Consider the following 12,729-nt stretch of genomic DNA (forward strand, 5'->3'; position numbering starts at 1 on the left):
TCATCCTAGCACTGCAAACAATTTCTCCAAATATAGAGATGTATGTCATTTCTCTCTTTTCTGGGTGATGGATCAATAAAAGGTCTTGGAATAGAGAGGTGTTTCTGTCACTGCATCAATGCACCATCAGCAAAGTGTTAGGGATAATCACTTCAGTTTTTGCTTGTTCTGGAAATCTTACATTCTCTACTTAACTTGATAACGCTCCAGCTGGGAATAGGATTTGTGTACGGCAAGACCTCTGGGCCACTGCGGATGTACAGGCTGATGATGAATAAAATATCGAGCGGCAGAGAGAAAGCAAGACGGCACAGAAAGCAACAGGCCAATATTAGACCACATAGAAACTAAGCCAATAAATGTTCCCATAACAGGTAAGACCTAGGCTCGTGAAATATCAACAACATAACAAGTCAGCAGGAATCTCAATTTTACAGAGAGAGAAATGTGAAAAGAAATTATCCTGTACAGCCTTTTACTACATGGTCTGTTTCACATGAGTAACTTCACGGCAGTCTGCTGGGCAGCTTATTTCTAGGATAGATGGCCAAACCAACATCTCAGTGTGCATGTATAAGAGTACAACTTCCATATATGGTAGCATCTAGTTCTGAAACATATTTTGCAGATACAGTATGGAAGATATGATTATATGATTGCAACCTTGTTCAATTAAAAACATTTTTAGTTTCAATTATTCAATATAGGTCAGTAGAAGAGAAATAATGCATTTGTTCATTTTTTAAATCTTGTTGCTATATTTTTTGTTGTTAAATTATCTGCTAGGGCTGCCATACTCGAGACACACATTTCCATCTTGTATACTCTGTATAGAATATGACATGAATGTGAGTCAGTTAACAACATAATGTCAGGGATTATTTCTGTCTCCAGGGAGTGATAGCATAATGTCCACACTTCAAAGCTCATCAAAACCTAATTTAACCCCTTAATGACCTATGACTTGCAGTGTCTGTCATAGGTCACATCCTCCTCTTTGGGGTGGTCTCCGGCAATGAGTCCACATCTTTTCCAGCACATGACAGCTGATCTAATCAGATGACATGTGCACCTAACAGCCACGGGTGGAATCGCAATCAACCCGCGACTCTTAACTAGTTAAATGCCTCTTTCAGTCACGTCAATCACATGTCCACGGCCCCATGTCCCAAAAAATGGGGATGCTACGAGTCTAGGAAAATTGTGTCATTTTTTTTTTAACAACTTTGGATTTTTTTTTCACCACCAGTACATGATGGTGAAAGCAACAATGTCATTCAAAAGTGCAACTTGTCCCACAAAAAAAAACCCTCACCTGGCCATATTGATGGAAAAACAAAAATGTTATGGCTCTGGGAAGAAAGGGAGCATAAGATGGAAATGCAAAATCAGAAATATTCCTGGTTCTTAAGGGTTTAAATATCATTTTCTGACAGCACATTTTTAAAACTCTCACATTATACATACAGTCTAATCTATGGGCAGCATGTTATAGAGGAAGGAGAGCTCAGATTGATAAATAGATGTCAGTAAAAGATTTTCGAGTCCAGTGGCCGGTCTTATTAGCGATTAACAATTTTCCTTGTGTGGATTGAGAGGTTATTTTGGTCACTCTAGGTAGCTGTAGGTTCAGTGGTATTATTATAACGAAGGCACAAACATAACATTCCTTTGTTGTCAAGCAGAAAAGTACATTTATTGATGAATCTGAAATGGCATATAATATTTAAGAGTACCACACTTTGCAAGAGGATCAGCGTTTCAGTCACGTTTGAGGTTTAGGAGTCCAGTGGATGGATCTATCCACCCAAGTTGCTAGTTATCTCTATATTCACACCTTCACATTTATTGATGGATCAGTATGTCATGTTCAGAGGTTGGCCATTTTGTTAAGTGTAGTACCCCTAAACATGACATAATGATCCATCGAATAGTGTAATGGTCATTTCTTATTTAGGTTTGAATACAGAGACAGCAAGCATTGTGTGGAAAAGTCCATCCACTGGAATCCTAAACATTAAATGAGCAATAATTTAAAAGAATATAGTACATTATACTGAATATGTTTCCACAATGCCATTTATCAATCTGCTCAGTAACTTCTGCTCTATCAACTACAACACAGATCAGATTGCATCATGAATGTAACAGGTTTCTTTTACCACTTAGCCAAGCTGCTGTTACTTAATGCCTCAATAAACATTAATGATAATGTATTTTTCAGTTTTAGATTTGTTATTTTTTTCTAAAAGATGATTAAGGGCAAACTTGAGTGTTGTAACATATTGGTGATAAAATTAAGTAACTATGATACTCCGCTATCAGGTCAACAAATTGTTTGATACTTGTAAATGCCCTTCAGGCTCGTAAAATATTTAAGAAAAAACTCATGTGCAAAAGCATTAACTGAAGAAAAGGTCATTTTAAATTTAATTTAGCTAAAGCCAAACTTTATGGATGATAGCCAAACAATAAATTCCATTTATACAGTGCCAAAACCATCAAAATATTTTACAACTAAGGGAAACAGCGATATACAAAAACAAAGAGGAAAAAAAAAATAATACTAGTCTGTGATGTAACATTTCTCCTAGTGAAGAGTGACATGTCAAGCCTGGCATGCCAAGGTGAGGAGACTTTCAAGCCTTGCAATGCTATTTTGGAAAATTAAATATGCAAATTGTCTCTTCAGAGAGTATTAGAACTCTAGTACCACTTATTGGAAGTAGCAATCCTAAAAGTCAATATTGACCCTTTAATGAGCCTTGCCATATGACTTAGGATAAAAGCCTATAAAAGCCTAAGTTTTGTGTCAAGGCTCGTTAAAGGGTCAATATTGATTTTTAGTATTGCTATTTCCAATAGGTGGCACTAGAGTTTAGGCCTCTTCCTCTCGGTAGAGACAATTTGCATATTATATTTCCCAAAGGAACATTGCAAAGCTTAAAATTATCTTCACCTTGGTATGCCATGTCACTTTCCATAAGGAAAAAACGTTAGCCCTTGAATACAAATCTACAAGCGGTTTACATTTTAAAATAAAAAAAATTGCAGAATTTAATTAAAAGAAGTATTTTAAAGTACAAAGATGAATCTACGCAGTACAACAATCATGCAAATGGCAAATCTAAGTTCTACATGCCAAGTCTGTGGCTTCATAATGCATATATGCTTTCAAAACTATGCGACAGATGAATTGAAGTTCTGCATGTGTTATGTGATAGGTGTTGTCCACATCAATACATTTTGTAAGAGATTTTTAAAGAGTTAATATACTGAGCTACTTTGTAGAATTAATTATTGAAGTTATCCAGTTGTAGTCATCCAGCACTGCAGTTGCGGTCTTCCCCAGGAGGAAGAGATATTCCTCTTGGATAAGACAACCACCATTCCAAAGAGAGGAAAAGCATTACCACCAGAAAGAATTGCATAAAGGTACTGTTGTGGCAATTCAACAAGGCAAAGTTTAGCCATCAAAAAACTGAAGATAAGACACAGCAAAGGGGAGAAGTTCAGGTTATTTCCTGCCTATGAGGATTGCATTACACAAAGCATCTGAGTGCTAAATCCTGAGTGCGAGGAGAAGTATCACATCAGAAATATGTGTTTAAGAAATTGCGACACAGTAACTGAATGAGTAGACCATAAAAGTGTCATACAAGAGCAAGTTGTTAGAAAAAGAGGGGCACTGCTTCCAGTAAAGGCGACAATGAGAAGGGACTGTGGCTGGCACTGCAGATGCATGCTGCAAAGTACCATGAAAGAGAGAAAGAGACTGTACCTGAGTGAATGAAATGTTGCTGAGGTGTTTGCCAGCAGACTCTGGCAAGTATGAGGAAATTGTAACCAGTTTTAGCTAATTGCTGTATACCAACTGACTACCTCTGTTCAAGCCAACTACCTCTAAATGAGTCTTTGAATCATTTTACTTTGAAATACATTTAATTTGACGTTGCTGGTGTCTGTCTGCATATGTTTTGTCATCCCTCAATGGAGAAATGACTCTATCCAATGATTGAAAGTACATACATACTATGTAAAGAACCATAATGCTAGGGCTGCGTTCATGCCCGGGGTCCACGGTGCAGGAGTGGACCCTGCTGCTAGTAAATGGCGGCACTATATGGCGGTACTACACCTGAATAGACAAGGGTTCCATCACCCAGTCTGTGTAGGAGCGAACTCTGTTGCTTCACAGAGTCGCCGGGATTAAAGGTAACGCTGTGCTCTGTTAACCTCACAGAGGATCACAGCTCACTAATGGAGTCGGTAGCATACAGTGGTCATAAAGTCAGCAAAAGCACACAAACAACTCCTCTCCGGAGGTGCCGGAATTCTATTGGCTATACGCCAGCCCTAAATTCACACACACAAACTCCTCTCCAGAGGTGCCGGAATTCTAGTGGCTATACGGCTGACCCTGAGCACATGCTGACACAGAACAAAAAGTAGCTAAGCTCATACACTCATAAACATAAGTTGATACTAGTGCATGGCCGTGCGGCCATGCAAACATTTTATAGAGAAAGCTCTCTAGGACATTCCTAGTGGTCCAATAGGAACTGCTTCAGGACCTGAGCATGTGACCCCCAACCTCCAATGAGAGGTCATCCCTTGGGCATGCTCAGTAGTGGAAAAGCTGGACTTAGTCCCTGGAGCGTCTGCTCGCCACTGAACAGCGCTGGTTACAATGGCTGAGCTTGGAAGATCAGCAGTAACCAAGTGCACAGTATCTGACTGAGCCAGATGCTGGGACTGACGTCTCTGCTGAGCAGGCTTCACTATGGCTGAAGAAGGATGGGAGACCACAGCAGAGGTGGCTCGAGATTCCCCCTGTGCAGAGGTGGGTACTTGACAACTAGCACATAATATATTGCTCCAGTGAAAACCTTGCAAATGTGTTACTGAAAAACAGCTGACTTATAAAATAACTAGATGGAGGCCCGATGCTTTCGCATCAGGAGGGCAGTAATGTCACGATGGGGGCAGGCTTTGCAGCGTTGAGAATCTCTCCCCCATGTGCTCAACCACCTGTCCTCTCTCTCTTTCCCCATGTGCTGACTTCTCCCGCCTGTGCTCTCTTCTTTGACGTGTCTACCCCATGTGCTATCCCCCTGTTTCTCTCCTTCTAGTGCTGTGTTCTCCCCTCAAGGACAATACTGACATTACAGAAAGAGATCTTAGAGGATACATTTTGTGAGGTAAAATATTGTTTAAAAACAGTCAGTGAAATATTTTACCTGGCAAAATAAATCCTCTGTGGTCCCCTGCTGTAATGTCAGTATTGTCTTTTGCTTCCTCCCCTGAATAAGAGATGTGGTATGCTTTGTACACGGTCAGACACAGACAATTTTTAAAATGAACTTTCGTTCATAGGAGACCATTAATGAGACCGTCCTCATCTGCCTGTAGATATGTCATGCATCTGCCGCTGGGATCAGCCGAATGATTCACTGTGCCTGCGTGGAATTTGCACAGGTACAGTAAATCAGACCGCCGCCAGCTTTGTGCAGACAGATAGTGGCAGTCACATGAAAACTGCACATGCGCTCCTCCTGTACAAAGATGGCAGCGGTCAGATAATCATTCGGCTGATCCCGGCGGTGTGTTCGCGACCATGTTCTACTGGTGGTACCATGCAAGGGGCTGCATACGCCATATACAGTGTGTGTGTATGTGTGTGGTGTGCACGGTGTATATAGTGTGTGTTTGTGTGTGGTGCGACGGTGTCCCGTTGGTGGTACCACGCAAGAGGCTGGTAGCACCAGCAGTTTCCATTTGGACATCCATCACTTGTCTGTCCAAATATGGAGGTCGGTGAACTTCCGCCGCTTGGAATTCTGGGATTCGGACACATCTGGATGGAACAGGATGTGAAGACATTACAAGATAAGTATATATTAAGATGAAAAAAATCCACAATTAAATTTTGTATGTCTAATTTGTAATACTTGCCATAGCCGACCACTCAAAATTCATAAACAATAAATGCTTAAAATCACACCTTGTTGATGTCAATGTGGCTGACTTGTTTTTTTCAGGGCTTTGGCCATGTTTGCTTAATATATTGTGAATGTGAGTGAATTTTGGTCTCTCGTTTCTGTCCTTTTGCCAGCAATCTAACATCAACTGATGAAGAGGAGGAGGACAATTTATTGGTGCTGGAAGTCTAAATCCATCTTCTATTGCCTTGATTACCTACAATTGTCATAAATATAGAAATAAAATCAATTTAATTATAATTTAGTTATATTCTTTGGATAGCATAAAAAATATGTTCTTTAAAATTGTAGAAAAATTTAGCAATATTTCTCAAAAGTTATCCATATTAATTTTAATTTGCATTTTAAAATATAAAGCTAATATATGCTAATAGTCTTTGCAAACTCACATCTTGATTGGACATGTCCCAATAAGGTCTTTCACCGTACGACATGACTTCCCACATGACTATGCCAAAACTCCAGACATCACTTGCAGTGCTATAACGATGATATTCTATGGCTTCTGGTGGTGTCCATAATACGGTGCTCTTCCCACCCTGGTGATAGAAATGGAGACATGCATGACTGTAAACTGCATTTACCAAATCTCAATTTTGAAAATTGTAATATAATTAATTAACAATTAAATGAAGCTTAATGTCTCTTCTGATATGATTATTTCAGAATTTACTTTTCTGTGTGAAAAATGAATACTGGTGCAATGTTTTCTAAGAATTTGGGTAGTGGCTTTATTTTTCCTGAAACTATATAAAGTAAGGACAAGATTTTTGCATTCTATTATCAAAGGGGTGTATCCCCAAAATATATTCATATTTCATATTTTATGCTGACAATGACAAACTGTGCACATTAACAAGAAGAATAGCAATGCTAAATAGAGATGAGCAAATTCTTTCAGATTCGCATTTTTCAACTTTGCAAAATGTTCCCCAAAAATTTGCTTTGCACAAATCTCAATACTAGAAATTTTGTAATTGCTGGGTAAATGCACATAGGAGAAGAGAAAGAGAGGACCCTGCTGACTATAAGAGCATATACTTTACAGGAAAGAGAGAGGAGCCTGATGAACATTAAGCTTACGCTTTACAGGCAAAGGAGAAAACCCTGTTGACTGTTAGAGATTATAATCTACAGAAGAGTGACTCTTGAGATAGAAAATGACTCTGGGAACTGAGCTCTGCTAGGAATTGCTAATCTATGATAACCCACGTACTAACCTCCACTATACAATGTATGATAATCCGCTAAATGTCACGGCTACAGGGCATTACGTATTTTATAATGCAAAATGATATTCCCACGCTCTATGAGGCTCCAGCAATGTGGAAAATTAGCCTGGACAAGTTTTTCATTTGTGAACTGCAAATTAAATCTCAAAATGTTCAAATTTTTGTAAAACTAATTTTCAGGAAATTAGACTCAAACTCAATCTCTAATGCTCAGTTTTTATTTTATTCCTACAGTTTAAGAGAAATTGCAGAGGCAGGGTACAATGAAGTATTAAAAAAATTATGCCGTCAGCTACTAAAAGTAACATTTCATGACAGTTATTTAGTCTTTAGGTATTGGTACATACTTCTAAATCATTGAACTCTGATTTTCCATTCAGTCCCATTGCCTCTAGTGTATAAAATCCAGCACCTACCCATGCAGTTTGCCTTTACTAACATTTGTGGAAGCATATGTCGTTCTCATGAGCTCACACAATTCAAACCTGATACTGTAATAAGTGCTGCTTAAATATTCCCTACTAAGTATTCCCTGATCAATTGTGAGTGTTATTATTGAAAAGTACAATTTAGGTACCACATCATCTCATCCATGAAGTGGAATACAAGGTGAAGTTACAAAGCGGGGGTCACCAAATGCTGATGAGGTGCATAATGTGTAAAAGATGTCAATGTTCAAAGTCGCTGATTCAAGATGCCACTGATTTGATAACTGCAGAATTCCACAACTCCACTTGGATCAGCACAAAAACTGTGAACCAAGAGTTTCATCTCATGGGTTTTCAAAGCTGAGCATGTAAAATTTACATAAACAAGAACAATGCTAAGAGTCAGATGGTATAGTATAGAGCATGCCACTACAGGACTCGGGGGGAGTGGAAATGTGTTCTGTGGAACGTAGAATCATGCACCACTATCTGGAAAACTAATGGTTGAGAGTTATTTTGGTGACTGACTGCATTGTGCTATTGGTAAAATTTGATAATTTGATAGAGAAAGGATAATGCCATATGGTTATTTTTTTGGGGGTTGGTCTAAGCCCTTTAGCTTCAGTGAAGGAAAATTTAATGCTTCAGCACACCAAGTGATTTATGACAATTGTATGTTACCACTTTGTGGGAGCAGTTTGAGTACAACCCTTTTTTATTCAGCGTCATTATACCACAGTTCACAAAGCAAGGTACAAGAAAGTCGTAGTTGGGTGAGTTTGGAGTAAAATAACTTGACTGTCCCGCACAGAGCCATAACCTAAAACACATGAAAAACTTTTGTGATTAACTAAAACATGGATTGCGAGCCACTCTCCCTATTCCATCATCACTGCTTAACCTCACAAATATTTTTTTGAATCAGTGGGCAAATATATTCTCACAGACACCAAAATCTTGCACAAAACCTTTCCAAAAAGAATTAAATCTGTTATAGCTGCAAAGTAGAACCTGCTCCATATTGTTGTATATACACTTGGTACAGAAAGTATTCAGACCCCTCTAAATTTTTCACTCTTTGTTTCATTGCAGCCATTTGGTAAATTCAAAAAAGTTCATTTTATTCTCATTAATGTACACTCCGCACTAGGGATGGGCGGACCCGTTCCAAACACATAGTGTTCGGTCACAAGGTCACAAAAAACGGTTTCTATGAGAAACCTGTGTTACAGTTTGGGTCCAGTTCGGTTCCAGGGTCTGTAAAAGAAAGAATAAAATTAATAATAAACATTATGAATGTTATACTTACCTGTCTAGCGACGCGTCCTCCCGTCCGTCCTACTCATCTGCTTTCAGGGCCGCTCATTACCTTCCGACGGTATTCACTGCACTCGGCAGTCTTCGGCTTTTTCTGGCAGTGTTCATGCGGTGACGTCACCGCATGAACACTGTCAGAAAAAGCCAAAGACTGCCGAGTGCAGTGAATACCGCAGGAAGGTGATGAACGGCCCCGGAAGCAGATGCGGCAGGGAGATAGCGACATGGGAGGACGCGTCACTGGACAGGCAAGTATAATTATAATTTTTATTATTAATTGTATTCTTTCTTTTACAGCCCCCCGCCCCATCCCATATCTGTAAAGCCCTAGTTAGGGATGCAAGTTCGGATGCAAGTTTGCATCATCTCCGGCACCGAACTCGAACTTTGCAAAAAAACTTGGGCAAACCCGCCGATCCCGATCATTGGGGGGTTCGCCCATCACCATCTGCACCCCATCTTGACTGAAAAATCAGAAATGTAGAAACTTTAGCATATATATTAAAAACGAAAAAATGAAATATCACATGGTCATAAGTATTCAGACCCTTTTCTCAGACACTCATATTTAAGTCACATGCTGTCCATTTCCTTGTGATCCTCCATGAGATGGTTCTACTCCTTCATTGGAGGGCAGCTGTGTTTAATTAACTGATAGGACGTGATTTGGAAAGGCACACACGTGTCTATATAATACTTCACAGCTCACAGTGCATGTCAGACCAAATGAGAATCATGAGGTCATAGGAACTGGCCAAGGAGCTCAGAGACAGAATTGTGGCAAGGCACAGATCTGGACAAGGTTACATCAGAATTTTTGCAGTACTCAAGGTTCCTAAGAGGAAAGTGGCCTTCATAATCCTTAAATGGATGAAGTTTGGGACCACCAGAAGTCTTCCTACACATGGCCATCCAGCCAAACTGAGCAATTGTGGGAGAAGAACCTTGGTGAGAGAGGTAAAGAAGAACTCCGAGAGCACTGTGGCTGAGCTCCAGAGATGCAGTAGGGAGACTGGAGAAAGTCATCTATCACTGCAACCCTCCACCAATCAGACCTTTATGGCAGATCGGCACAATGGAAGCCTCTCCTCAGAGCAAGTTGTATGAAAGTCTGCATAGAGTTTGCTAAAGAACACATGAAGGACTCCCAGACTATGAGAAATAAGATTCTCTGGTCCGATGAGACGAAGATAGACTTTTTTGGTGATAATTCTAAGTGGTATATGTGAAGAAAACCAGGCACTGCTCATCACCTGCCCAATACAATCCCAATAGTGAAACATGGTGGTGGCAGCATCATGCTATGGGGGTGTTTTTCAGCTGCAGGGACAGTATGACTGGTTGCCATTGAAGGAAACATGAATGCGGTGGAATGTGGTCAAAAGTTTTGAGACTGATTCAAATATTAATTTTCACAAAGTTTCCAGGTTTACAGGTTGTAGCAGAAATGTAATGACTGCGGTGCAAGTGATTGCTGCAGCCAATCATTGGACTCAATTGCTAATTCCATCTACATCAGCATATGCTGTGGAAAAATTATGGCTTACAGTGAGTAAACTTTTTAATAGAAGGAAAACAAGAAAGGTACACTTTAAAGACCACAAAAAGATGACTAAACCTACTACTGTACACATGAGACTGCTCTAAATAATACCAATTTTGTAAATCTAATAATTTCTCTGTAAACAAGAATATACAGTGAATACGGTCTTTCACTTGCTCAAAAAATTAAGTTAAATACTTTGCAGAAATCCTTGTGCTCCCCTGATTGTGACGCTCTTTCTGCATCACTCCTTTGCAGAGACATTCACATTCCTTGCTTTTGGAAATCTCTGCATATCCATTGGGTGATTCTTGACAGCCTTCTCTAGAGGTGTGCGCTTTAACAGGTTTTTCCAAGATGTTGTCTATCACAGCTTGGCAGCTGAGCAAGCAGTCTACTAGTCTCAGACACTTCTGAAATGTAGCTTGCAGCAACTGGGTGGGAAGGTTGAAAGTGCACGCCCCCCAGGGAAGACTATGAGATTGCAAAATTGCTGAGCTCTGAATGGAACTGTCTGAGATGGAGGGTTAAAGGTATACGCCTCCAGAGAAGACTCTGAAGAAATGTCCAGTTCAGCTGAAACTGATCAGTCATTTATAATATAAGGTGTGTCTTACATTTGCATTCCGCACCACAGTGGTAAACACTGTGTCAAGTTTTTCATCTTGAAATTGTCGAAATCCAGATATCTTGCAGACTAGGTTTGAGTTGACAAGGACTTTATGTGCAGCAAGACACTTGTGAATGTAACTCATCTCTGTTAAGTATTTCATTCCTGAGGCTATACCAGTTAGCATCCCCACAAGTTGAGGTACGGAAACTTTCCCCTCATTTTTCTGTAAAACACAAGAAACACTATTTTTTATACAAAATCAATGACATAAAGAAATACTTATTCATAATTTAACAAATACCAGAATGCATGCTCACTTATAGAAGGATACTGGGGTGCTAGAGAATGTTTTCTGAGTATGGTGCATGGGCAGACAAAAGATACAACATATTCATTAAGAAACGCATACCTCTTAGTTAGTAATGATTGAATCTGCCAAGGTTCAAATTCTGCAAGTAATGCGATTTTAACATGAAAATTAATACTCACCTTACTGGTGATCACCCATCCTGAAGCACCTGCCTCCCACAAACTAGCTTTCCTAGCCTTTCCCCCTTCCCTCATGGAGGGCATCTTCTCAGCCTGCTTAAAGAGATTTTTTCAGCAGGTTTTTGCTATATAATCTAAGGACAGCAGGAGAAAGGGGCTGAAAGACAGATTTTTGTGATGGGGCACTTATTAGGCTATGTACTGTTGTTTCAATACAAGGAATGTTTTAATCACCAGGAGATTATCACTTTGTGGACTACATCACATGTGAGCCTTGGTATCACCATGCCCCTGTAAAGGAGACAATGGCTAATGAAATCAATTATTAACCTTACATAAACTAGTTCAGATGTGGTGTGGCAAAATGGTGTCGGCATCCTGGAACAACGCCCTGGAAGGAATCCTTGCTATGTGAAGTAAATAATACTGAAGACTATGTATGGAAGACCTAACATGGACTAATCACAGGCTGACATGATGGTTGCTCAGAAGTTGTGCGACACCCTGAAGAAGCATTGAGGACTGGACAGCTGGCTGTGGGACACTACAGCCGTTATGCAATATTATTTATTTTTTTAACCTTTTAGCAGCTCTCTACGGTTCAGCAAAGTGGCAATTTTTCTGAAGAATATTTTTTTTTAAATTTCAGGATAATTCAGTTCCACTTGAATAAATTCATCCATTGCTAATTTGAATGAACTTGGCACATATTTGAGAAGCAGACCCTAGATGAAAACTGTAGTATGAACATACCAGTCTTGATGAATTCCCCCGGAGTGAACAATATATTCTCTTTGTTCAGTCTTTTTTTTTCCCGATCAGTCACTCGCGCTGTATTACGCTGATACAAATGTGACTCCTGTACATTCACGCACCCTAAAGCTTATATGCTAATTTGTGTGGTCTTGTAAAAGCTTTCTGTGTCATGATCAGCTCATACAAAATTCTCTGATGTCTTGCTTTTGTTTTCCCAACCTTCTATTTTCTTTGCACCTTTTATGTTTATCCAGGCACAATCATGCTATTGTCAAACATCATTTTCAAGTGCTGGAAGGGGAGGGAATTTTAATTTTCTCTCTTTAAATGGAATAATGTAGCAAACTGA

At 39.6% G+C, this 12,729-nt stretch overlaps 1 protein-coding gene across 1 annotated transcript in view; it reads right to left on the minus strand.

Moving 5' to 3' along the window:
• The window catches only part of EPHA10 (EPH receptor A10), a 1,320,108-nt gene that overhangs the window by 98,037 nt on the left and 1,209,342 nt on the right, over nucleotides 1-12,729 (minus strand). The window contains exons 13-15 of the mRNA XM_077295896.1: nucleotides 11,140-11,358; nucleotides 6,392-6,541; nucleotides 6,005-6,198 (exon numbers count right to left, since the gene is read on the minus strand). Coding sequence (XP_077152011.1) covers nucleotides 6,005-6,198; nucleotides 6,392-6,541; nucleotides 11,140-11,358 — 563 coding nt within the window. The remainder of the gene's footprint in view (nucleotides 1-6,004; nucleotides 6,199-6,391; nucleotides 6,542-11,139; nucleotides 11,359-12,729) is intronic.

This window comes from Ranitomeya variabilis, chromosome 3 (assembly GCF_051348905.1).
Source record: "Ranitomeya variabilis isolate aRanVar5 chromosome 3, aRanVar5.hap1, whole genome shotgun sequence".
Taxonomy (NCBI): domain Eukaryota; kingdom Metazoa; phylum Chordata; class Amphibia; order Anura; family Dendrobatidae; genus Ranitomeya; species Ranitomeya variabilis.